Source organism: Corapipo altera, unplaced genomic scaffold (genome assembly GCF_003945725.1).
Source record: "Corapipo altera isolate COAL_440 unplaced genomic scaffold, ASM394572v1 61411, whole genome shotgun sequence".
Classification (NCBI taxonomy): Eukaryota; Metazoa; Chordata; class Aves; order Passeriformes; family Pipridae; genus Corapipo; species Corapipo altera.
This window is the reverse complement of record NW_020884875.1, coordinates 24818433-24846426: the sequence shown is the minus strand read 5'-3', so window position 1 is coordinate 24846426 and position 27994 is coordinate 24818433. Positions and strand designations below refer to the sequence as shown.

Here is a 27994-nt window from a genome sequence, read left to right as displayed (position 1 = left end):
GTTGTAGCAAGGTGGGGGTTGGTCTCCAAGCAACAGGACCAGAGGAATCAGTCTCAAAATTACACTAGGGGAGGTTTATATTGGATATTAGGAAAAATTTCTTCACTGAAAGGGTGGTTTGGCATTGGAACAAGCTGCTCATTAGAGGAAGTGCTGTGGGTGTGACACTTGGGGATATAGTTTAGTGGTGAACACGGTGGTGCTGGGAAGAAGGGAGAGGTCACTCTTTTCAGAAAGCAGTACTGATCACTTTCAGCTTTCAGAGACCTCCAACGCTACCCCAAACAGGTAGTGCCTTTCCTACACATTCTGGAGGAAGGCATGATGGCTCCAAGACTCAACACACATACAAAACATAATTGTGTGATACTGTAGTGCAAACAGCCAAGCTGCACACCCAGTCTGCAACAGTCTATACCTGATTTTCATGACACCTGGCCTTGAGGCCAGGGATCCCTCTCTAGAAACTACGTACTGAGCACTACAAACCAGAAGTGAGACTAGTTCCGGAAGAAGAATTTTGAGCTATCTGAACTGATTCACGTGAGGGAATTTCTTCCCATATAAAGTTGCTTGATGTATACCAGATCAGCCAAAATACTCTACCACATACCACTGCTAAACTGAACAGAGGTTTCAATGCCATTGCAGAGATATAATACAGTAACAGTACTGGTTTTTTTCTGACATTGTTTATGACGCAAGGTGATAGAGAAAAAATTCCAATTACAACACAAACCAGGTTTACAGTATGTCCCAATGCAAGACTAAGAAATGGTAATAGAACATGGATAATTTATTGAAAAAAGCATAATATATTCAGACATTATCACTGAATGCATAATTGCTCATGTTTTTCATCAGTGAGTGTTCAAAACAATTTTTTTTCCTTAGAGACAAAATTTGGAATAGTTTCCATTATAAGTTTACCTGTTGCAAAACAATGGGAATCCACTTTTCCTTGCCTTCTTCAGCTACTTCCAAAGTATATTTACTTCTATTTGAGATCATAAAAAATGGAGTGAAAGTAACAATTCTAGTAATATTAAAACTGCTGTTGTTTATGGTGACACCAACCTGTGAAAAGAAAGACACTGTTAGAAGTACACTGTTCTTTTCTTACTTCATTCATATCTCCGGGAAATAATGAATTTGAAAGATAAATCTAACGTACTTGATATTCCTTTTTATGACTCTTGCATTTCACAGAACCATGACTTCCAACAGTGTCCAGTGAAAAATGATCAGACAGTTCACTGTCCGTTACCCTAAGCTGCACCTGTGAAGAAGCACCCTGAATTTATTTTCAATTTACAGTCACTGAAACATTTAAAATTATATATAAAGTATGGATAAACATAAATATAAGTGCATACTAGAAATACAGGTGTTGCTATTGAAAAGTCAAGACATAAGTGCCAGTATCATCTCACAAACGTATTTTCTACCATGCTTAGTTATAAGCCATGTGGAATAAGCGTTATAAGTGTACAGCATTCCAATGAAAGCAACCACATAAGGATCCTTTCCAAAACTTATCACAACTAAAACTTCAAAGGTAAATCAACACACTCTTGTAATCTCTCTCATATCATTCATCCATCAGTGATCTTCAGCATCAGAAAACTCACAGCAAGCACAAATAGTGAATGAATCTTAACCTCAGCATTCTACAAACCCAGAACTAATCAACCAACCACCACTGCAAGCATTCATTTTTCAAGTACCACACCGTTACACTTCCTACACAAGGCCTATGTCTTATTTGGAATAAGGACCTTTACCGATGCAGTTTAAATGGAATAAAAGAAATTCTTTTAGTTAGGAAACACTTCTCAGTGAATTTTATTTCTCTCAAAGGTGAAAATCTCTTTCTTAACAACACCTTTGATGATGTAAACTTCTTATCTCAACCATATTTGACAAGATACTCATTTAAAATACTCTCTTTAGACAGAAGTATCATGTAGGTTTCATGCCCACTACAGAGCACAGCATAGTATAGATAAATTTCAAAGTATAAAAATACTTTCATACAACAACATGAGGTAGTAAGTACAGAGCTGCCGGGTTTTGCAAAACACAATACCTTGTTATTTTGGAGGAAGTTCTTAGGCTGGAAAGAAAAAAGGAGTGGTTTTTTGTAATCCGGAGGATGCTTGCGGTGAATACCATCAGCTTTGTATTGCAACATTCGACCAGTTTTATTAACCATCCAGTATGGACTGTGAATTGCTATAATCATCTGCCCAGTTGTGTAGGTCACATGAACAGCAATATCCAGTTCAGTCTTATCCAGCTCCGTGATGCAGTAAAATGTTGTGAAGCTGATATCAGGCAGATCACTTTTTATATAGTACTCACTCTTCCAATTTTGATCAAGATAGTTAAGCAACTGCAAATCTAGTTTTGTTTGATCCAAGACTGCATTATGAATCTGTGCTGAACTTCCTTCTTGGAGAGTGTCATATTTGTTCCCATTACCCTTTAAAAATAAAGAAACTGAGCAATGGAGTAATGTACACTTAAAGGAATCACATGTAAAATTCATATCAACTTCTATTTTCTAGTTAGCTTTAAAAATTCAGATACAAGTTATTTAGGTACAATTTTAAAATATTTTTTATGCTATTTAACTATGTTACTTTCTTAAACAACTACCTTAATACAACATTTTGCAAAGGGAACCCCAGTACATCATGGTCATCATACTTAACACCATCTGTCACTAAATTCAAACACATGAATATGCCTAAATGACAGTTTCCTCAACACAGTATTTCCTTCACTAAATTTAAAGTTTTAAGAGACATTCAAATAAGAACCTGTTACTTCCATACATTTAGAATAGGGTAAAGTCTCTAGTTCTAGTAATTGTGTATTTGTGACAAAGTTTTATTATTAGTTTCTATTATTTGAATCCAAATACTAAATATTAATACCATCTGAAAAACATCTGTGTCTCCCAACAATATTTCTATTACCCTGATCAGTAAGGAGTGGGACATAGTCATAGCAGATCTGCAAAATGAAACGTTTAGTGCTGAGGAATCAATGTCTACACTGCATGTTTTAAGTATTTTACTCAAGACTGGCTCTCATCTGGCACTGGAATGAATGCCTACTAGGAGTCAGTACACCTAACCGTTTCATTTCATCTAGAAATAATTTAAAGTATGGCATTAGCCAAAACCTGGCAAAAAGGCAGGCGTGTGAGAACTTGTTAAAAGCACGCTACTGCTGAAAGTCAGTGACAGCACATAAAATGCTACCAATAGGCTGATCCACTTATGTCACTTGAGGCAGTCATAATTCACAGGAAGAACTACACTGTTTAATTAGGCTTAAGTTGCACTTGCACAACAGTGTGACTCTCTCACAGACCCAAACCTATACAGTATTAAGTTTTACTTTGCATATATAACTGAAGTATGACTTAATACCACCACATTTCACACTCTTGTAATATTTCCTTTCTGCAGAAAGACTTGCCCTTATAAGATCTCTGAACTTGGTTCACAAATACTCTAACAGAATCCCTCTCTTTTAATCTCCATTTCACCCAGCTGGTAAACTTTCATATCATAGGTGGGAAACATCACAAAAAATTCAAGCATTAAGTAATTACCTCTACAGAAAAAGTTATTAGATAAGGAAGAAGATTGTGAAGAAGAACAGAAGGCCATAAATGAACAACGTATGGAAAATCCCACTGATCTTCTGCACATAATGAAGATGTCAATGAATCTTTTACAGGAACAATATTGATGATAAGAGAGTGGTTAGTTGACCCCACAGACTGGCATTTCCTTTGTAACAAACTGTCAACATTTTTTATAATGTCATCAAATGTAATTCCTTCACACATATCATATTCTCCATTCACTGCATTTTCATTGGCTGGTGGTTGCAAACTCAGTATGGATCTGTAAATGAAAACATTTTTAGATACTCAATATGAGATTGAATTTTTCAATTATAAAAAAGTACTATGAAACAGGAACATTTTAGTATTATTTGGAAGATTTCTAGCAGTAATTCTTTCCCTGCCTTTATCTTGATTAAAGGAGGAATCAAAAGGTGGACTGGATCGCAAAAGTTCATGTTATTGTAACACTATGGGTTTTTTGTTCCATACAACCAAATTCTTCCTTTACAAAGAGAGGTATGTTGGAGATTCTTATGAAGAAGCTACGGAATATCCTTACAAGTGCTTCTCTATTCCTGTTCCAAGCAAAAGGTCTGGATAAACAACTTACTCTTATAACAGATGTGCAGAAAGTGCCTTTCTTTTCAGTCACATAAAGCATCAAGTTTATGGATTATTTACACACATTGCTTTTTTAAGGCAACAGCTTTAATCTAATACAGCTGCTCCTTGACTGAAGATTTTTTGTTAGGACAAATTTCCTTACTGTCTAGTGGAACTCATCTGTGCAATGAATCAGAATGTCACTAAAACTTATTAAAAGAAATACAGATAGTTAGAAATATTAACAAATTAATGAATCTAAGTATAGTGTAACTTAAGTACTGAAAAAGATACATGGCTTTAGTTGTGAAAAAAATAAGGAGAACATGTGCAGGAAAACAGAAGGGAAAAGTCTCTGTTATCATAAAAAAAAATCTGCATCAAAGTAAACCTACCTACCTAAAACTTGGTGACAGTTCAGTTAAAATGTAAATGAAGACTCACTGCTGTTTTAAGTCATTAATGGATGTGCTAATAGTATAGCTATGCTGTAAGCCAAGTGTTTCTAAGGCTGACAAGTATCTACATCTTTAACAGAGTTTAAGTGTATTAGTTTCAATATTTTACTTCAGAATCACAAAATCAAAAGAAGACTTTTCAGAAGAACAAACAAAAAAAGCTGTACTACTTCATTAGACATCACCTGACTAAGAAGAAAATCTGTACTGTGTGGATAACAATCACAAAATTATTCAATCCAGAAGCACTTGAGCTCAGATTTTTAAAGTAACTTAGTTAATTTAACTTGTTGAGAAAAATGGATTTCAAAATACTTCCAATTCAACAATGAAATAATATTCTGTTTAACTCAGACTAGATGCCCTGAGAAGATCCTACCCAACAATGATAGCACAGTATTATTCCAGTATTAGGTAGCAAAGAGAAAAATCTTTTTAGCGTAATTCTATGGATTCAATAATTCACAATGTATAAACATATTTGCCGATAAAGGAACAATGCAATAAGGTACCTGTAAGAGGAAAAGGGTATGTTGAATTCATTTCCTGGTGAAGCAGTCCCTAAGCATCTTCCTTCCTCAAAAACATTTAAGGGGATTGAAAAATGATTCCTTATCTGTGTGAAATAAAAATCCAGCAACATATATTAGGAAAGATGCAGTATTTTGAGAGCTCTCTCATTTTTTCATCTTACCCGTCTACCATTCAAGGTCACATATTTCAGAAAAACTGTCTCTGGAAACAGCAAATCCTTTTAAATTATCTAATTGTGCATTTTAATGCTATATTTTATTTATGAAATAAATATATTAAGTGTAAAATGCTTTTCAAGGAGAAACATAAGACCCTGAAAAACCAAAGTAAAGTAAATCTGAACTCTATGATAAGTTTCCGAAGAACACTCTCCTAAAAATGTAATAGATACAAAGGTATGTGGGTTAAAAAAATCCATATGGCAGAAGACAAGCCAAATGTTTAAGGTTAAATCATCAATGTCAATTATCATTTGAGGGTATGTAATTCTCTTCTTCGCAAACATTATTATTTATTTATTTCAGGGTTAATTTAATGACATTATTAGCTGTTGGAAAAAAAATTAGGGAAGAATTAAACAGTGAATGTGGTCATGAATTAAGCTATAAACCACTTCAAGCAAAAAAAGCAACTGAAATATAACAGGAACACCATTACTATAGAACACTAATATCTGAATCATCCCTGTATCTGTAAGCCATATGTCTATCAAAAAATACTATTCAATATACTCAGAGATCTTGCTTTTCAGCTGACAACATACCAAATTTAAAATTAATGTATCAATGGTACAGGATGAAGAAAACCAAATAATCTGATTGAAGGATAAGCTTGTGGAACCACAATAAAGTTAAAAGAAGTTCATCACTTATACAAGACTGAAAATAGTGCCAGTATTAGGAAACATTACTGATTAATTACCCTGATCCAAAATCTGCTTGATTTCCACCCCCCATTCAACCCCTGTCTGTCACTTTGAAAAAGCTTTTTCCTTGGAAATCTCTTCTAAACTACTTTATAATACACAAACCAAAGTTATATGAACCATCCAGGTACATTTTTAAAACAACTTCTGTTAATTTTTATTTAAAGACTACAGGATCATTTTCATTCATTAAAAAATTTAAGTAATTGTGAATTTAAAATGTATGGATATATAACAACCTGAATAGGAGAACGTATAGTTATCATCTTGCTTCCTTCAACAGTGTCAATTTGGCAGACAATGGACCTTTCAACACCTGATTCCTCGTGTCTCACTCTGTAAATACATCGACCCACTTTTGTCAATGGAATCTTTTCCACAGTAGAATGATTATGTGGACCTAGGATTTCAAGACGAGACATGAAACACTCAGAAGGAGTATACAAATACACTTGAAGGACAAAAATGTGCATTCAACAGAATTCTGTGTCACTTGATCTAACAAGAAAAAAAATCAGATGAAAAAGTAAAATCACCACTCTTAATATGCTGATCTTGCAGTGTTACTACAGAAACAGCAAAGATTCTTTTTTTTACAACAGGAAAAAGAGTAAATGACTCCATGACTCAAATATTTAAGTGGGTTTTGCTACTGCAAATAAAGCTAGTGCTTCATAAGGAATGTTTACAAGATGAAATGGCTTATTACAAAGGTACAGCTCTTATATTGCAAAAACAATTCAACTAACACATTGTATGGTCAAGTTTGAAAAACTGTTAATTGTTACAATAAATCAATTTAAATTGTTAACATACACCATTAAAAATAGCTAAATTTTAATTTTAGCTTTAACTCTGGTTTGCTTAAAACTATTTAAAACAATATTTTCTTAAGAACATCACCCTTAAGAGTAACTTCTATAAGCACGTAAATATACAGGGTTCAGAATTCTAAAAAAAAAAAAAAAATTATTTTGAGCAGCTTAATTCTGCAATAATAAATAAATGCAAACAAAAAATATTTGATTGCAATAAAGGTTAGTTACCTAAATAATTTATCATGGTAGAAAACTTATGCTGCAAAAATTAACGAGTGTGATACATATAACTTCTAGCTGCAAAGACTAAAGTAAGATTTCAAATACCGCCACACATCTAGAACCCAAAGAAACGCTCCTTTCACGTTATGGAGTCCTCCAATATTTATTACCTGTACAAGACACAGTATTACGCATGATGTAGTGTTTACAAAAACAGAAGATGTACGAACTTTGTAACTTACAGATTTGAATGTAAAATCTCTTGCTACTCAGTGTTGTCATTGCTGTGAACTGGTCACTTTCATTCTTAGTTCTAACAAATTCCATATTTAAATTCTCTCCATCTTTTAAATGAAATATTTTTGCTCCAAATTCAACATCAAGGACACTAAAGGCATCACTAGGCAAGACCATTATGGGAAGTCCTAAAGAATTTATTATTACAAACGGTGCTCGGTCTTTTTTGAAGATGTCTGAAGTTTGACTAGCTGCTTCAGCAAATGCCTAGGAAGCAAAAAACAGATACAAAATATAAACACACTGAATAAGACTTCATCAAGATAATCTCTGAAAACATTCATTTAGCAAATCTAACATGGTATAGTCAAGAAATCTTTCTTACCGTGCCCAAGTTACTCAACATTTGCAGTCCACACTTGGATAGTGTAATGTTGAGCTGGTCTTTCGAGGAAACATTTATTACAGTTTTATATTCTGGAACTTTGTAGTTTTCTTCATCTTCATCATCTGATTCAAGTAGCACTTTTTTTGCCTTTTTCATCTGAAAGGATATTTTTAAATAATTCTTATCTGACCACTCATTCTATATAAGCAAGTTTCACGTCAAGTCTCTCTCTCTCCCTTTCCCATTTCTATGTCCTGCCACGGTTCTCTCTCTTTTTTTTTTGTTCAGATTAGTCTCAGCAATGAAAGGCAAAGAGCATTTGTTTTTTCTAAGGGATTGAAATGGAAGATTCGAGTTCAGCTTTGGAAACTATACCTTGATTTCAAGAATCCATGGCTTGAATAAATCAGTCTTCTCAACTTCTAACGGTTCAAGCAAAGGTTCCCACACTCCAAACATCTCATTAAAATAGTGTACCTATCAAAATGCAGAAGTCAATTAGGAATTTACATACATCTGTTTAATCAAAAATTCTCATTTAGAAGTATATTAATTATTTTAGTAACATACAAGATTCATAATCAGAGTGTAATTTCAGCTCCCACCGTAAGCTGAAACAAATGCATTAGAGAAATAAATGAGGCAGATAAGTCTCTACTGCAAAAACCCTGTTCCAAATAAAAGGTGTATCACTTTCAGTATAATGATGGCCTAAACTGTAGGCACTGGAAGTCAAAAGCACTGTAAATAAGGAAGAATCTACCTACAACAATCACTGGACTTTAGGTCACTAATTTCCAAATATGAGCCAGTTTGGATGTTTTATGAAGAATACTGGTACCACTATAGAAATTACATAAGAATATATTCTACTGTAATCTTAAGTGAAGATTATCAGAGAGTTTTAGCCAGTTGTTACTCCAACACTTAGCACTGATGCAACAGATTTTTGAGAACTTGTAAAAACTGTAAATGTGAGATGGTATAACACCACTTACTGTGCCATTAATGCATTACAGCTAATGCATTAGATTTTCATTTTAATTTAACTACCTTAAAACGTCATTCCCATCATGGTCCCACAACACTTATCTGCAGGAATTTAGTCATTAAATATATGGGTTATTTTACTTTTCTTGTCTAAATAACATGTATATAGCATTTAGATAATAGGGTTTAGCATGTTCAGAAAACTTTTTTTTATTGTAGAATTCCTCACCTCTAGCTCAAGACAAGAACGTAGGTTGATTAGAGTACTCCAGTTCTTGACTTCTCCAACAAATGAGGATTTGGCAAGAAGCATTGGTACAGTTCTGTGCCCAACTCCAGCTTCAAGTGTTAGAAAAACAGATTCTATTTTAATTTTCAATGACTCTCCTGTGGGAACTAGTTCAGTGGTTGTGGTTTTATCTTCATTTTCATTTGTCTCTTCAAGAAACCACATGTTTAGATTTTTTATATCTTTCTTATTCCACAAGTCTGGAGGAATTTGACTAATCTCTTCTTCTGTTGTATCTGCAGTTTGATAAAGGGCTGATGTAATAGTAATTACTGTGTTTATAATTATTGGTGAAACCTACAAAAAAATTGGAATAATTGGAAATGAGAAGCTAGTACAGAAACAGCTAATTCCAGACACAAAAATATAATGAATATGTTACACTAACAAAACACTTCTATTTTCTACATGACTCTTGTTTGAAAATGCATTCCCTTCCACAAGCTATAGTTCAATCTGTTCAGATTGTCAACCCCTGCCTTATCTCCAGATGGAAGCTTTCTAAACTGTGTCGTTCAATGATCTATCTGAACACTTCAAAACTTGTATTGCCACATCAGGCCATTTCATAAAACACAGATTACAGCTGCGAAGCACAGTGACACAATTATCCAATTTCAATTTTATCTGTTTTGGAATGCTAAACAGATAGGTGACCTGATGAAGAACAGAAATAATTCCCCACATCAGTCATTCCTGATTTTATTTTTTTTAAGAAACATGTGCCAAAAGCAACTTCATAGGCTGCTGAGCAGGAAATAGCAGAAAACTAAAATCACAATTAAGATTTACCTACTTTTAATGTTAGAGATTTAACCATTAGATCAGCTGTCTGTGGATTAGTACCTGACTGTTTCATTTCAAAGAAGAAGTCACAAGGCTGTAATACCTATACAAAAGAGTAAAAACAAATGATAAATAGTGAAAAAAAAAATCTGAAAAAAAAATACTTTAAAGTAATACATATAAGTACTGAAAGGAAAAGTTACCATTATTTGGTTCTTCAAAATCAAGAGCAATCTGAACACTAACAACATGAAGAAAAAAAAAAACAAGTATCCAGAAGCATCACCTCAGCCATTCTCAATCATTAAAGATTCAAATGTCAGCTACAGGAAAATGCATTACACTTCAGTAACTCCACTCCTTAGGTAAAGTCTGCAGATGTCTTCAAATACACTGCACCATCATGCCTTTGATTTTTGAGGAGAACCAGATTTTCAGTTAAGGGCAACACATCAACAACACAGATACAGTATTCCTGGATAAACATATAACTGTCTGAATCCCAATTCCAGCTTTATTTTGCAATCAGTCCCTGCATCCTTTTACTTGCCGAAGTTTAACAAATCTAAGGTAACTCTATAAGCAAAATCACAGTGCTATGTGATTAACAGAGCACTTAGATATAGTTAGACTCTACTGACACTGTATTGATGTGAAAATTTGTTCTCAAATCCCTACCTGAGAAGGTAAGTCTTTCAAAAACTGTAATTTCAAACCATACTGATTTTTGCAGTCTTCCGTGACATCAGTCTGTATCTGAATCAGGCACTGGTGGCGTAGAAACACCCTGAATCAGTTCTACCACACTTTTCCCAAGTGAGTTTGAGCTAACAGAATTTGTTGTCCATAATATTATTTTATACTCTCTTGCTCAAATTACATTTTTTAATTACATTTTTTCTTATTCTTTGTTACAGATAGGAATGAAAAATAACATATTCCTTTTTAAAGAAATGCACATGTAAGAAATGCGTAGAAACAATCTCATCACTTGTGCTATTCTATATCCAAAAGCTAGTTTCCTGTCTATCTGGGGAAACCTATTTGGCATCTGGATGTGGCACTAAGGGATATGGTTTAAGGGTGACTGTGGTGGTGCTGGGTTGATGGTTGGACCAGATAATCTTGAAGGTCTCTTCCAACCCTGACGATTCTGTTATCAGAAGGATGAATTCATCCAATCTGATGTTCTCCCTAAGTATAGGCAATATAAAATCTTACTGTCAACACCACCCTTCAGCAATCTTGTAATCTTCACATAACCTAATATCACTTAGTTTCTTTCCTTTCTTGACCAAAGGCAGCCATGGAATCTCTAATCCTCTGATTACTTTCTCAGACTGGATTGTTTACAGAAAACCTGAGTTCATAAGTTTGCTTACATGCATGTTTCAAAAGGGTGGTTATGTGGCTACCTGCAGCAAAAGTCTTTTTTTTTTTTTTTTAAGTATTCCACTCAAGAACATTCTGAATCTTTCAAGGAAGGTACTGTTTAAGTATTTAAACTAGTGTCCTCTGAAGTTTTTTCCCTATCTATAGCACAAGCATCCCGTCAGATACAGGTCTTTTTCTCTGTTTCCACAGTCTGAGATGAGGTTCAGGCAGAAGTAATTCCTGTAAGAGGGAAAGCTTGGTGTGAAGCCTTCCAACTGCTTTGTAGAAAGAAAACCATATTTATGCCACATTTACCAGCTATGGAAATGGAAATCAAGTGACCTGGCATTGTGCTGTTGCTATCAATGGACGTGCATCGCTTTCTCAATGACTAGATTAACATATCAGTGCAATTAAAGACTTCTACCTAGGGAGTTAACTCAGCTGCTAGGATTCTACCTGAAAATGAGTCCCAGTCCTCTGTACTTATAGCTTTAGTCTTTCCAGTGTTAACTCCATAAGTAAGCAAGCATTAACAGAGAGCTGAAAAAGACTCACAAATTCATCAGTGGTCTGAGTAATGGGTAACAGTTGGATACACTGTCAATTTTAATTTTTTCTCTGATGCAACAATATCATCACAGAGTTTACTGAGGTACATTACGCTGTACAGGCAGAAAAGCTGTAAGAAGCTCCAGGAGTCAATGCAATTCCACCTGGTCAGTAACTAACAAGTCTGATTCTGTTGCCAAAATGTAAACACGCAGCTTCAACTATAACAGATAATTCCTTAATACAAAGGAATTTATGAACAGCATATCACAATTAAAGTATTTCATAATATGTACTTTCCATTCTCTCTGTGACCCTGCCATTCTCTTTCATAACCACTTGATGCAAACTTTCAGACTGAAAGACTGAAAGTATTCCAGATTTACTATGCCGCATTTGAAATAGTGTGAACTTAAAAAATTCTATTTATTTGGCTTACACAGGATATGAGATATAATTAACATTTTACTCCTTGAGGCTCTTCAATTTAGCTTGTCATACAAAAAAAACATCAACACCACAAGACAAAGATGATGTTTTAGGCATATCAGAAAAAAACCAGAATAAAATCAACAAAATGTTAGCCACAAAATTTTACTCATCTATCTGTGGTATACATTTTAACAATGAAAGTTTCAGAAATAACTTGTATTTTAGCTTGTATAAGTTACACAGCATCTTTTAGATACGCACTGGATGTTTGTAAACTCACCGTAGTAATGTTCCCATTCCTTTTTTCTGGAATAAATGGGCATGCTTTCATTTGTATGTCTTTAACAGCAGCTGTCATGTTGTACCTTTCAGGGCTATTTTTAATGAAGACCTCACACTGTGTTGTAGCCACCAATGCAGGAGCATCACTTCTTGTTAAATCAGCCACAAACACAATCTCTGGATTTTTAATAACAATGTTCATCTCCATTGTAGATACAGGCTGCACAGGTGCTTCAAAAACATAAATTACATTAGTTTAATTGTTCAAAGATTAAATTTTAATAATTTGCATCTCTTTTTAACTTACATAGAAGTTTTAAAGATTTAGTGATAAGATCTAACATAACCGGTGTCAGCAAATCTGTAGATCCCTGCAACTGGCTGGGATTTCTAAGGTCTTTGCTGGAGGCACAAAACCATTAAAGATCTAATTACTTTCAGATACAAAAAAAGACTCCACAAAGCTTCTCTGTCAAAGTCAAAAGGACTTTAACAGTATTAGCACTGTTACTATCTCTGACAATAATCAGCTGACAATTAGCTGATATTGAATATCAGCTTTATTCAATACCTACATCAGCCAACTATGAAAGTGTTAGGCACATTTTTTACTCTCTGGAGTAAGAAAACCACATTTTCCATGGGATAATAATGTAGCACTTACTGATGCTTGATGTAACCATTTGCAACAACAATATACTTTCATATAAAACTTCCTTACCTGTTTAGATTTTCATCATCATCAAATAATCACAACAGACCTGGCTGAGGTGGACACAACCAAGATATTTAAGGCACAGTGAAACAAAACCAAAAAAACCAGGGACTTGCTTGGCCGACCTGATGCAAACTACCTGAGGCCTGGAAGCATAAAAAGCCTACTTCCTCCTCTTATGCTCTAATGGACCAATTTTTGATGTCAGATACTCAACCTAAGCCTGTCTTCTGATGTAGGGAGAAATGTGCATCAGTGGACAAGTGAAATGACATTTCTAGGCAGCAGTATCAGGCAGGCTGTTTTCATGTGTAAGCCTAATATAATATGGTCCATCACTCTTCAGAAGGATGAAAATGATGACAGTGATAATCATCCTTATAAACAAAAGAAAACAAGCCTAAAGAACGCCAGCTGTAACTGTCCTTTTCCATTTTATTTTATTTCATTCTAAACATGCATCTTTAAGTATTTCCTTTGTCTGGTAAGACAAGGTTTCATTTGGAAATAAAGACCAAAGGTCATGAACCTATTTCCATGAGGCAAAGAAAGCAACACAGTTACAAGAAGCTGTTCCATACATATAAACACAGGAAATAACATAAAAGGGGCATTGTATTTTTTTCAAATAGTATTACAATGCCAAAATTACATGGATATTTAAATTCAGATTTTAAACTATTCCCAGTATATACCTTGGTCCTTTAAAGGTAATGACTGTTTGAGATTTCTCTGTGCAGCAGCACTTTCTGCATTAGCCTTTAGAAATATATCTGCTACGGTAAGTAGAAACTCCATGCTTGCACAAAGGTATATCTCTTGAACAATCACATCAAGAACAGTGCCATCTCTCCCCTGTTTGTAGCTTATATCCACCATAACTTTCTTTTCAAATCCATGTTTCATTTCCACCATTCTGAAAGACAATTAAGGTGGTATTTAATGACACAATAAAAAACCAGCCACAAATACTGAAAAACATTCAAGATTCTCATCTAGCAAGACATTAACAAGAGTGAATTTAAAAAGTAATATCAATAATTTTAAAACATGACCAATAAAAGCATTAACATAAATTTTATATAACTTCAAAACTAACTGGACTCTCATACACTGATAACGAAAGGTGTTGATAGCTTTAGCAAATCAAATCATCATAATTCCTTGTTCACATATCAAAAGTACTACATTGACATTCGTTACTACTCATGAAAAATAATCCTAGTCTTACTTAGAAGTTCATTAAAGCAGAAAGCAAAAATTTTTCAATGGATATTTATTCATTTCATATTTATAGTTCGATTTATTTCATTTATTCATTTATTAGCATTTATATTGGTCTCTCACAAAGATATGTGGAACAAAAAGCAAGTAAGGCATGTAAGTCTACAGTAACAGGTACGCTGAAACAATAGCAGTTTTAACAGAATACTAATAAAATGGAACATTTTTAACTATTTGTCAAACTCCAATAAACAGTAATTCATGTCAAATCACAGACCTTGGTGTAGCCTTCTGGATTGACTGTCTTTTATCATCTAATGTACAATTTGTCAGTTTGACTGAAGCATTCATTGAGCCATCTGATAACATTTTCAGAGCAGCTGACATCAAAACTAATTTAAGCTCTGCAAGCTTCAAAAGGTCATCTCTCTGATCCAAACTGGTAACCTGTTTAAATCAAATGTTTGTAGACTTCATTGCAGGTAGGGAAAATAACATACTGGTGTGATATACAGCTTTATTCTAATAAAATTTCAAAAAATAATATATTAAATGAGTCCCCTACTCATTCAAAAGACAGCCACAACAAATAAAATACAGAGAAGACTTAAAGAAAGCTTTATCCTTCTACCATCTTTCTAAAGCGAGTTTACATTAGTGAGAGAGAGACAATGTTTACAAGAAAGTAATGCAATTTTGGTTTCTTTGTATAGTATATGCAAAGATGTCAATTAAGAAATTAAATTTTGTCTCTTATGACTGTGCAGTGTTTAACCAGACACTGGAAAATTGTTCATAATCTAAAATAATATCCAATAAGTCTACAATAAAATATTACCTTTTGTCAGAAATCTGCTGTAAATTTAAACCAAGATGAATATAAATGCATTCCTACTGTAAATACAAATTAAAAATCTCTCTCCACAAAAAAACCAAAAATTATTTGTGTGTCTGTGTTCACATGTGTATGTGTAACTAATGCATAGGCTGTGTTCCTCTGCATTTTTTTCTTCCCAAACTGTATTTTAAACTAAGATAAATTTCCATCAAATTTTTACTCAGATCACAAAAGATGCCAGGTATTATGCCAGTTATTCTCTTTCCTGTAGTATCTGCAAAGCGATTTAGCTAAAATAGCTGTTTATCATTTCCATCACATTTGTTACTATTGCTAGAAAACACTTTCTCTCCTCATAAATTAAACTATTCTTGTTCAGAATTTCCAGGACTCCAGGCAACCTTAAAGTTGTTGCTTTCTCTTAGTAACCAAAATAATATTTACCTGTTTTGAATTTGGACTATACAACACTAAAGTCAGAGAGTCAAATTTGAAGTCCAGTTTTAGTGTTGTTCTTATTTGCACAGGTGAATGCAATTCCACAACAGCTGATGTCACAACAGTTACACCTTTCAGAAATCAGAAAAACAGTTAACACTAAAGAAAATTACCTGGCTGCAAACAAGGAAAAAAACCAAACCAAAATAAAACATCCTCACTAATGACCATGAAGACAACAATTTCCCTTTTCTTCCACATGTAAATCCATCCTCACTTAGGATTTATCATGCTTTCTGTAATTACTTTTTACAAAATCACACAACATTTGAGAATATAAAACACTCCCCCTACATATTCTACATGTGATTTTTACCATCTTTAGGACATAAATATACAATTTCCCTTAGTGTAGTATGGTACTCCTTGCCAGAATGTTACAAAGAATACAAACTTACTTTCATCTTCATTTGTTCATCTGCTACATTTTTGCTTTTCACATTTAATACAGGAATTCAATGAAAGCTGCTTTTCTTAACTTTGCCTTTTTATTTAGTATGTGCTGAACAGTCTATGTGCAATGACATGTATTGAACTTTTAGGGGTGCCATAACTATGACAAGACAAATAGATCTAAATCTGAACAGCAATAGAACCAGCATACATAAGAAAAAGAGTACCATGGCAGCTTTCTAAAGTTGGGATGTTAACCACATTCAACCAACAGACTTGTAAGTGCTGCCTCACATTATGGCCAGGTGATGGAGAGCTGCATTCTGGAGGCCATCTCTGTCTGCAAGAATGACAGGGAAGTGATCAGGAGTCATCAGCATGGATTCACTAAAGGGAAATCATGCTTGACCAACCTGATTGCCTTCTATGATAAAACAACTACCTTGATGGATGAGGGGAGAGCAGTGGATATTGTCTACCTCAACTTCAGCAAGGCCTTTGACCCTGTCTCTCACAACATTCTCACAGGTAAACTCGGGAAGTGAGGCCTGGATGAGTGGACAGTGAGGTGAACAGCAGATCCCAGAGGGTCATAATCAGTGGCACAGGATCTAGTTGGAGGCCTGTCACTAGTGGTGTTCTCCAAGGTTCAATACTGGGCCCAGTATTGTTTAACTTCTCCATCAGTGACTTGGAGGGGCAGATGCCTCCTCAGTGAGTTCACTGGCGACACAAAGCTGTGAAGAGTGGTTGATACCCCAGAGTGCTATGCAGTCCTTAAGGAGAACCTCAACAGGCTGAATAAATGGGAGAGAAGAACTGCCTGAAGTTCAGTAAAGACAAGTGCAGGGTCCTGTTCCTGGGGAACAACCGCAGGCATCAGTACAGGTTGGGGGCCAACATGCTGCAAAGCAGCTCTGTGGAGAAGGACATGGGGATCCTGGTGGACTGTGAGCTGCCTATGAGCCAGCAGTGTGCCCTGGTGGCCATAAAGGCCATGGTATCCTCAGATATGGAATTATATCCAATTGGTGGTCGGTCACCAGCGGAGTTCCCCAGGGCTCAGTATTGGGACCAGTTCTCTTCAATATCTTTACTGATGATTTGGATAAGGTGATCAAGTGACCCCTCAGTCAGTTCACAGATGACACTAAGTTGTGTTGGACTTGATGATCTGCTGGAGAGTAGGAAGGCTCTCCAGAAGGATCTGGACAGCTGAATTGATGAATCAAGGCCAACAGCATGAGGTTCAACAAACCCACGTGGTGGGTCCTGATCCTGGGTCACAGCAACCACATGCCACACTACAGGTTGGGGGGAAGAGTGACTGGAAAGCTGCCCAGTGGAAAAGGATGTGGGAGTACTGGTGGACAGCGGCTGAACACAAGCCAGTAGTGTGTCCACGAAGGCCAGTGGCATCCTGGCTTTGATCAAAAATACTACAGTCAGCAGGACCAGGGAAGTGATACTCAGCCAGCACTCGAGGAGAGGCTGTACTTTGAATCCTGTGTCGAGTTCTGGCCCCTAACAACAAGAAAGACATTGAGGTGCCCCGGCATGTCCAGAGAAGGGCAACAGACTTGGTGAAGGAAGGGCCTGGAGCGCAAGTCTTATGAGGAGCAGCTGAGATATCTGGGGTTGTTTAATCTGGAGAACAGGAAACTCGGGGGTTTTGTCACTCCCTATAACTACTTGAAAGGAAGTTGTAGCAAGATGAGGGTTGGTCTCTTTTGACAGGCAACTAGTGATAGGACAAGATGACATCGGCCTCAAGGTGAGCCAGGTGAGGTTCAGGTTGGACATCAGGAAGAATTTCTGCTCACTGGAAGGTGGTGGAATCACTGTCCCTGGAAGTGTTCAAGAAATGACATGGATATGGCACTCAGTGCTGTGGTTTAGTTGATATGGTGGTGTTCACTCAAAGGTTGGATTTGATGATCTTGGAGGTCCTTTCTAACTTTAATGACTCTCTGATTCTACAGTATTGCTAAACACAACTGAATCTGCCATCCTTTTATAAATGCAATTCAAACAAAAGTAATAAACTGATAATAATACCTAAAAATGCCAGACTATGTCATTTTAGAAAATATTACCTGCAGAGTGCTGTGAAGTACTATGCATATCATTACAATGTCTAGTTGATTCTTTCGGTTCTGGAAACGATGTTGACACACCAGAGCTTTCCCCTGTATTTTCATTTAGTGTCCTCAGTATTGTGGTAATATCTTCCTGACTGAGAATTAGCTTTAAAAGCAATTGGAATTAAAATCAGAATTACAACTCAGTTCACGTAGCTTTCCGTAACTAAAATGTGAGCTTACAAGTAAACAGATAAATTAAATTAATCTCATATAAGTCTCTGTTCAGGAGACTAAAGACCAAGTAAAACGTTTTTCTCAAATTCACAAAACATTTATGGTAATTTCTAGAAATCAGAAGTCAGTCACACATTATTTTGTTTTCATCCAAAAAATTTCTTTACCAACTTACAGTTTAGAAACTAGAACATTAGATGTACACATGCAGTTGGACTTCCAGTCACCCAAAACTGTTATGTGCATTTAGTCACAAGGTAGTTTACATTAATAGTTATGAGTTCTCTTTCAAAATCTGGCAAAACAGCTTTCCTCAAACACCTGACAACCTTTATATTTTTTAATGTTAAATTTAAATGAACACATGCACTAACTCAAATTTGGGCTTGTCATGGGTATGAATTCATGCTGCTATTAAGCAAACCAATAAACCCCAACTTTTTCCAATCCTTCTTTGAAAGATACTGACAGGTAAAAGAAGGCTATAACAGCACAAATATGTTTTAACTAATAACAGTAATTTATAGTACAAAGTCTCCCTGCAGTATCATAGATGAAACACAGAACTTAGATTAGAAAAGAAAGCTATTCACTTCCTTTTCCCCTATCAAGTAACAAAATCCACTCTACATCTACGTCTTGAAATCAAACAACAACCTAACAAATGAGCTTGGACTTTAACGGAGAGGAAAATAAATCCATTTTCCTCAAACATTCTAACAGTTGACTTCAGAAATGAGTGCTTACATTCATAGGCTTGAGTCGGCCAGATATTTCAATATCAGGAACTTCATTATACCACGCAGCAGCTAAATTTCGTTCAACAGCTACTTCCAGATTGATTGGCTGCAGCAACTGTACTTCTGTTTGCAAAGAACCTTGCTCATAGCAGGATCTGTGAACAGAAACAAAATACTCCCTGCTTTACATATTTTGCTTACACACTCTAACAAACACATTTCTGTACTTCTCTAATGTTTTTAAACAGTGCTATGAAACTGTCTTTATACCACTCTTAGTAGCTCTAGTTAAAACCTTACTCCACCAACTAGGCATCTTTCTTTGTCAGGGAGGAGACATCAGGCACCTACCAGGCACACACCACATAAACTCTTGCAAGTTAGGACATTTTACCTGATCTCCAGCGGAGAACAATTTCTTCTTTCTTCAGTACTCTTCAACCGTGTTTGAAAAGCCCCTTCCCCCTTCCCTCTCCACTCACCAATCCCTGCACCAACAACCATTTTCAAACAGATTTTTATGGCTATCTGACTTAGTACCTTTCCTGCTGTGCATAGCTTGAAAATCCCATCAAAATAGCCAGTTACAAATGGGTATAACCTGTCCCAAAGTAATGAATGATATTTAAGTCTGTGCTACTAAACATCATATCATGGCTAGGCTTCGCGAACGAAGATTTAGGAAGGCTCTATCCACATTGCTACTAAACAATTTTGCCTATAAAAACATTTGCTTCTATTTAAAGATATGTAGATTGCTATTCTTCCTAAACCATACAATTTATTGCTTTTAAAAAATATTAGTTTGTCATTATATTTCAAGATAATAGTGCATCTGTCAACCACCAACCTTTAACTAACTATTTAGCAACTCCTCAAAGCTCTCTATCTGAAGAAGAATTCCAGAAGCATTTAATGAATTTTAAAAATACTGACATTACATTACCTGTATAACTTTAGTTCACTCAATTTCACCGTCATAGAGTCAATAACAGGTGGAACATCACAACACATTCTTGTTTTAGCGATAAAGAATTGGTTCTTCACGGTGATTAGACCAAGATCAGCCACTAGAACGTTCTCAGACATTGCTGATTGTGGAATTATTACAACAGGTGCTTTAATGTTAATATCTAGTGCCAAACGGGAACTACGCTCTTTTACACCTGTAGCTGCTTTCTCTGCTGCTTGAACAGTTGCTTCAGTAAGAGCTTCCTTTGCAGCTTGAAAGTTATTTACAAAAGCCTAGGAAAAGAATACAGATCTCGGAAATTAATTACTAAGACTGCACTACTTCAAAAACACTAACAATCATAGTTATTCTTAAGAGACTGTTTTTCCTACACACTTGTGGTGGTTTGGGCTAGGCCTTCCTTGGTGACCAGTTTGTAACCAAGGAAGGGTCCAAATTTACCCAGTATTCCCTACAATTTTTACGTAAGCCAGACTATAAGAAGAAAGGAGGAGAGGCCTTCGCTCTCTTTCCTTCCGGCGGCTTGGAGGTGCAAGTTCCCTGCTGTTGAGTCTGCCGTGTTGGGGAGCGAGGCCTGGTAAGGCCTTGTCGACCTTGGGAGGCAGAGGTTGCCGGCGATCGTCCCAGAGTGACTCTCAGTTGTCCCAAGGAGAGTGGTGGGATATTTTCTTTGCTAACTCTTTAGTTACTAGATTTCGGGCTACTGATTGGGATATATGTATATATATATTTTTTATTTTGGTTTTGTTCCCTTTCCCTTCCCCCTTCCCCTTCCCTTGTGAAATTGTATATATTTTAAATTGTATATATTTCAATTGTAACATAAGTGTAAATATATTTATATGTATCACTTTAGCTGTCTCTCTCTCGTTTTGGGTTTTCTTAGTTGGTTGTTTTTCTCCCTCTTCTCCCAGAGGTTTTGGTGGGGGGGGGACCTCTGGTGATAAGGTTTGGAGACTTGGCAGGGAGTCAGCTTCAAACCATATCAACACTTTTTCCAAATCCTGTAATAGGATAATCTTTCCTCAAATATGATAAACTATGCATATATATATATATGCATAGTTTATATATGCATATATATATATGCATAGTTTATATATGCATATATATATATATATAAATTTACATGCTAAATATTTGGAAAATTATAATTATATTTGGTAAGAGCAAAGATCACTCCATATGGAATCCTTTTCTGGTTCTGAAAATGTTACTTGAATGCTAAGAAACAGAATCTGGGAAATTTAACTTACCAAAATAGATGAAACAAACTTGTTGACAAAAAGTACTTGAATACACCCAACAGTTAGATAAATACGATTGTCAACAACATCCATATTTGAATATGCAATGTCTTCTGTAGCATTCACATATGATATCATTCTGAAGTTGAAGACTTCTTTTTCTGTGATGTACAGAGCCTTAGGAAGACAAAAATACATTATCTCTACTCTAAAAACTTACATGCCGAAGAAACTGAAATAAACATAATACCTCACACTCTTATGACATTTTTACCTCAAATATCTCAAAAAGAAATGAAAAAAAATCAAATTTAAAAAATCCATTGAAATAGCTGAAAATATTCAGTTTGAATCTCAGCTTGAATAATTCTGTTCATTAAAGTCAACAGAACAAGAGATGTAATGAGCAGCTGGGTATTACTGGGTATCACAGTTGCACAAATTAATGTCAGCCTAATAATTACTGTTTGTGGGAGCAAAATCAATGTGCCTACAGAGAATGCTGCTCCCACCAAATACATAAAACATGACTGAAAAAAGTCACAGCAGACAATTGAGTCCATAAGTAAGTTCAATTTAGCATCAATATTCCACTCAAAAAAGTCAACGATACATGCAAATGCATACCTTTTTATACAATGCTGTCTCATCAGAATCCAAAATAATGATGTTCTTCAATTTTGCAGTCACTTCGGTTGCTGTTTTCCTCATGATCACTTGGCTATCCAGACCTCAAAAAACAAGATATACAAAATCTATAGACTGTTCTGGTTACAAAGTTCTGTATCTTCGTGACTAAAGTTCTTCTCCTACCTTCAATGTGAATTTCAGCTATTCTTTGTTTTTTCTCTCTAATAAAGATACTCAAACACGATAAATCTGCACAGATATTGAGGTCAATAACATCTTCATACTTCAATTTTTTTGATGCTGTGGGAAACACAAAATAATAAAAGTCACAGTTTTTCCAAGAGGAGATTTAATATTTTAGTGTCCCTTTGAACTGCACATTAAGCAAAAGAGGAGACTGATAATCCTCAAGTATAAGGTAATAAGTGTAAATAACTGTAAATAACTGTAAATAACTAACTGTAAATAACTGTAAATAACTGTAAATAACTGTAAATAACTGTAAATAACTAACTGTAAATAACTAACTGTAAATAACTAACTGTAAATAACTAGCTGTAAATAACTGTAAATAACTAACTGTAAATAATGGTAAATAACTGTAATGCCATCAAAAGCCTTAATTCATACCAGGAAAAAAAAATTTAAAATGACAATCTATGAATTTTTTATTTGCATCTACTCAGTGCTTCAAATACACAGTAAAGGTAAGTCTCAATCTCTGTGCCAGAAAACTACACATGGATAAGCATACAAATCCCAAGCAAAATTTCTCATATCAAGTCATTAACAGATTTACTAAACCAGAAAATACATTTGTTTTCTTCTTGCTTGAGTGAAGAGAAAGGAATGAAAAGAGGAAAAATATAATAAAGAAACTTACTTAATTTCTTAAGAACATCCTTCTTCTCCTCTATTTTTTCAGGGAGTTCTGCAACTTTAGTTTCTTGTTTGGGTAGAAGATTATTCAGATAGTTCATAGTATTCAGCAGAGCTTCAGTATGCAAATGAACATCTAAAGATGAAAAGTTCACCTAGAAGAACAACTTTTGCTTATCCAAAATGCCTGTCTCCCCACTCTGAGAAAACTATGTTAAAAAAAGATATCATACCTTTATTTTCTGTAGAACATTCTGATAGGTAGTTTTGAGTTCTGGTCCATTAATATCAGTCTATTCCATCAAAAGTGCACACAAAACAAATAAAGAAAACAGGAGAACTTTGGAAATTTCATTAGAGAGAACTTATTTTCAAAACCACTACAACTTAAGATGTACAAGTTATTCTGTTCAAGGGAGCAGACAAACTTTGCACATGACACTCAAGATGCTAAAGGTATAAATAAGTGAGAAGAACCTTCAACAATTACTCCATAATATTGTACTATTTATGATAGGTTTACAATTCAAAAGCAAAGTCTGCTCTTTTCTCACCTTTATGTACTCTAGAGTGAGAAGATCATCTTCTACATTATCCAATGTAGTAATTATGTAAACTGGCTTGTCGTTATCATCTTAAAAAAAAACCACAAAATAATAAGATTACTTTTTTAAAAGAAAAAAATCTACAACTTTCTTAATCTATATACTACAAACTAGGCTACTGTCATTACTCTTTAATCACAAAACCTCTTTTGCAGACCTAAACTATTTAGATGTCTCTCTAAAATCATCAGCACCAGAATGTATTTACCAAAGCACTAATAAGAGAATGAGCTCCTACTTCCCCCCCACTCTGTATTTAATTTAGAAAGCAAATCTTCCTTAGTTGACAAAAGTCCTACAAGACTTTTTGAAGACAAATTCAAAGTGTTATTTGTGAGTAATTTTTTGATCAGACTATAAACACTTACCCATATACTCTGGGCACAGCAGACAAACTTCGCGAAGGAAAGCATTTGCAGTCATGTCGAATGTTCTTAATTTAAGTTCTGTGCCTAAGCCCAAAATATCAAGCTGCAGCACAGGTATCTCAGTATTATCAGTATGACGGCATAATTTAACTAAGACCTAAAAAAAACACACACCCCCAAAACCAGTAGGGGATTATTCTCTTAGTTTTTATATAGGATAAAATATTTACATACATTCTACCACCTAATGTGTACTTGTGTATTGATCATTTAACACATTAATACATTAATACATACAGCAAACACCTTGGAAAAAATAAACAATTCATCAAGTAACATTGCTCAATTTGGTTGCCGCTATTTTAACAAAAACTTCAAACATGCACACATGTAATACCAAAGTAACAGTTACACAAACTAAATAATTTTTAAAAACTATTCTGTACAGCACTTAGTAACGTTGAACACAGTCAAAACTAGATTTTCAGTCAGCATACAGTGTTTAATGCTTTCTTTGGAATTTCTCTGAACACTCCTGGTAATTTAGATTCCCAAGATTGAAGTTAGGCAGGAGGATTTACTACTTTTGCACCCATGCATGACAACAATGTTATTAAATAAATACCTAGATGAAATGTTGTATCTCAACTTCACAACCAAAGCAAAACAAAGATATGTACACTTCCTTTCCATATAATGCTGTCTACAAATAAGGAAAATCAAAACCTAACCCAGTACACTGTGAAGTCAATAAATGGAGAGGTGATTTCTAAGAGATTCCCAACTGTACTTTTTTCTTACAGATTGTAAGATAATTTCCATTACAGAATAGTGTAAAATACAGCATCTATCTTTAGACTAGTAGTTCTTAAACAAGGCCTTGTCATCACACAAAGAACAGCTCATTTCAGTTTCATTTGTAGCAAAGTTTTAGTATATATAGTATGTTGCAAGCTAGCTATGATGTGTTGAAGACATTCTGCAAGCCCTTGTAAAGTTAACTGAATTTGTATGATTTATTTGTATAATAAAAGTAAAGTAAAATACAGTGATTAGCAGCAATAAAACTGATGGTCTAATGATAAAGGCAATGATAGTGTTAAGAGGCCACCTTTTTTACTAGACCAGCTGATATAGTCAGAAACAACTGTCTTGCATTTGGATAAAATACTCTTTTTTCCCCCTGTGTCTGAAGCAGCAAGAACACCACAGAAAACTCAGCATAATGAAGACGTTATAGATTTAGGTGTGCAGACAACAAGATCTGGGAAAAACTGGAGCAGAAAAATATGGTTTTTGTTACAAGAGGAAACGTTAATGAAGTCTTCCCAGTGAACACAGCAGTATCTAGAAAAAACATGTCAAAACCTAAATATTTACCTAAAATAAATACATAATGTGATTTTTGAGTGATAGGTAAAGAAAATTCAGTGATAAAACTGGATAAAGCAAAGTATTTCAGTGATGAAAATGATGTAGAAGCACAACTGTGGCTTAGAAAAAACTCTGCAGAATAGTTTTGGCAAAAAAACAGGGAATGAATACTTCTGCAGGCATGGATTTATGAACACAACAAATAGGGGAAAATTACAGTCCTGATGTGCTTCAGAGAAAGTTTAAAAAAATCAAGTAACTTTACCTCAGCAACTTCAAACCTGAGTTGAAATTCTGTCATATTTTTCAAAGATTCTTGTTTATGTAGTCTTTTTTGCCTTGCACTACTGCCAGCTTGCTTGAGGGAACCAGATGGGGCTTCAAAAAATGTCACTTCTTCCATAGGACTGCTTAGTGCATCATAAAATTCTTCTTCTGATTCTATGGATTAATTCACAACAACATTACATACACAGTTTAGACAGCCAAAATTTTATATTACTATGACTTAGAATTTTTATGCCTACATCTATAAAAGCTTAAATATCCAAGTATCTAGCTCATAATTAGCAACCAATAAAGTCTGTTTCTATAATTACCTCCACTCCTGCCTTCACAACTTTACACCACACCTACAGCTATCATGTCATCTTAAATTTCAGTTCTCATCAGCTAATTCCCTTGTCAACATTCTCTCACTATTGGATGTGTAAAAGACAGCACAAACTGTGGCTCATCTTGCATTTGGTGCATATTAATAGATTATCTCTCCTGCTGGCCTGACTGCTGCTGAGGGCTGCAGCCTCTGCTTCAATATCAGGGGCACTACTTTGGATGTCTCCCTGCTATAGATATCCCATTTCAGGAGAGATTCCTAAGGACTATCAAGCTTTTAATCCACTTGACATTACTATGGAAATATAAACAAGCCAAATACATTGCACTGTTTTGTAAAGCTCTTGTCAGTCACCTAAAAATCATGAAGACTGAAGTTTAAGGTAACTGGAAGAAGTATCCTTCTCAAGAAATTATATGAAGAGCTATTTTCTAAGGCTTGAAAGTACCCCTGAGTTTGGAGGGTGAAGATCAAGAAATAACACGAATCACTTAAAAAGATCGCACAGCTGTATGTACAGTATAGATTAAAAATCAGACTTTATTCAATCTAAATCTAGTTATTACTTTCTCAAATTACTTGTTGCCAGCATTCATCCTCCTTTCATCCTCATTTTTAAGAGCTGAAAGACACTTCCTTTGGACACAAAGGAACTCATACAAAAAATAGATGAAGATGCACAAATACATATTTCTATATATACTGCACATACACTGAGTTTAAAGCTATAAAGTAGATATAAAAATTAACTTTGCTAATAATTTCGCTAGTGTTTGCAAACCACATATATCATTACCTTGAGAAAGGAGAAGAAGTACTGTTCTCTTTTCTCCAGCTGAGTGTTTTGGTATCACAAAAAAAATTGAGACTGAAATAATACTGATATATTTGCTTATTTTCAAATGTAACTACTAGATGAAATGTTAGGATCTAGTTAAGCTCTTTGAACAGCAAAACAGTACTAAATACAAGTGGTTTCTCCACAGTCAATCTTCTATTTTGAATCGAAAAATTCATTCAAAATGCTTGCTTATTAAAACACGGTAGTTTCTAACAATCATCATTTCAGGATTTTATAATTTAAATAAATCCAATTAAATAGGAGATAACTCCTTCATAAGAAGAAAATAATCTAAACTGTCATCACAGGACTAAGTACATACTAAATGTCATAAATATTACTTCAGATGCTCTGAATAGAGACTTGCAACAACATATGCTAATACAAAAACATACAAACCATACCAAACAAACATGTTTCCGTTTTACCTTCAGAAAGAAAATTACAAAAATAAGCAAAATGACAAAAATTTTACTGCTATGAGAAAATACACAAATAGTTTGTATAGTGTGAATTATAATAAGCTACACACAATATAACATTATTCAACCCTCAAGAATTTGAAACAAAGCCACAAGTGGTTGCTTATAGTAAGAGTAATAAATTCATTCAATGAGCTCCAAAACTTCTTGACTTGACCTATTTCTTAAGCAAAACTTTAAATTACATTATATTACCTGATTCAGGAAATGAATGAAGATCCAGAGCAGGAAACATGCCTTGTGGTAAATGTGGTGCTGAAAGCACAGGGGATATTCCAGCCTGAAACAGGAGGTACCATAAAATTTTTTGCTTGAATTTACTGGTCATGCTATTGCACGCACATATGCTCTGTGAAAGTTTTACCACTTAGAGGAACTTGTCTAAGTTTAAATGCAAATTATTACAGTTAAACACTTACATTACTGAAATTACCAACATGGAGAGAAATGAGACCTAAATTAGACAGAAGCAGTAGGTATTGCACTGTCATCTAGTTACAGAGAAAACACAGGAAAGATAGTGAAGAGGTTCAAACATACAACTTCACAGATCAAAAGAGGGACAGAAATGGCACATCATATGAAAAATCAGGAGAAAAGAAAACCTATTCTCTGAGAGGACTACAGTACGGCAACTTCAGAGAACAATAAAGATCAAGAGCTTTTTTATAAAAATCACACAATACAAGTGCCAGGTGGAAAACAAAGAAAAAA

General features: G+C 34.8%; 1 protein-coding gene across 8 annotated transcripts in view; it reads right to left on the bottom strand.

The window, feature by feature from the left end:
* The window catches only part of VPS13A (vacuolar protein sorting 13 homolog A), a 99419-nt gene that overhangs the window by 36566 nt on the left and 34859 nt on the right, over nucleotides 1-27994 (bottom strand). For all 8 annotated transcript variants that reach the window (XR_003526359.1, XM_027635382.1, XM_027635381.1 and 5 more), the window contains exons 24-50: nucleotides 27476-27560; nucleotides 25607-25782; nucleotides 23968-24124; nucleotides 23549-23628; nucleotides 23228-23287; nucleotides 22999-23149; nucleotides 22299-22415; nucleotides 22113-22216; nucleotides 21495-21662; nucleotides 20212-20510; nucleotides 19273-19420; nucleotides 18304-18454; nucleotides 15761-15885; nucleotides 14756-14925; nucleotides 13950-14170; nucleotides 12538-12770; nucleotides 9910-10002; nucleotides 9054-9410; nucleotides 8210-8311; nucleotides 7832-7990; nucleotides 7452-7713; nucleotides 6409-6569; nucleotides 5223-5326; nucleotides 3629-3926; nucleotides 2090-2485; nucleotides 1175-1279; nucleotides 931-1077 (exon numbers count right to left, since the gene is read on the bottom strand). Coding sequence is in view for 7 of the 8 variants with exons in the window: in XM_027635382.1 (XP_027491183.1) it covers nucleotides 931-1077; nucleotides 1175-1279; nucleotides 2090-2485; nucleotides 3629-3926; nucleotides 5223-5326; nucleotides 6409-6569; nucleotides 7452-7713; nucleotides 7832-7990; nucleotides 8210-8311; nucleotides 9054-9410; nucleotides 9910-10002; nucleotides 12538-12770; nucleotides 13950-14170; nucleotides 14756-14925; nucleotides 15761-15885; nucleotides 18304-18454; nucleotides 19273-19420; nucleotides 20212-20510; nucleotides 21495-21662; nucleotides 22113-22216; nucleotides 22299-22415; nucleotides 22999-23149; nucleotides 23228-23287; nucleotides 23549-23628; nucleotides 23968-24124; nucleotides 25607-25782; nucleotides 27476-27560 (4629 nt within the window). In the remaining variant the exon portion in view is untranslated. The remainder of the gene's footprint in view (nucleotides 1-930; nucleotides 1078-1174; nucleotides 1280-2089; nucleotides 2486-3628; nucleotides 3927-5222; nucleotides 5327-6408; nucleotides 6570-7451; nucleotides 7714-7831; nucleotides 7991-8209; nucleotides 8312-9053; nucleotides 9411-9909; nucleotides 10003-12537; nucleotides 12771-13949; nucleotides 14171-14755; nucleotides 14926-15760; nucleotides 15886-18303; nucleotides 18455-19272; nucleotides 19421-20211; nucleotides 20511-21494; nucleotides 21663-22112; nucleotides 22217-22298; nucleotides 22416-22998; nucleotides 23150-23227; nucleotides 23288-23548; nucleotides 23629-23967; nucleotides 24125-25606; nucleotides 25783-27475; nucleotides 27561-27994) is intronic.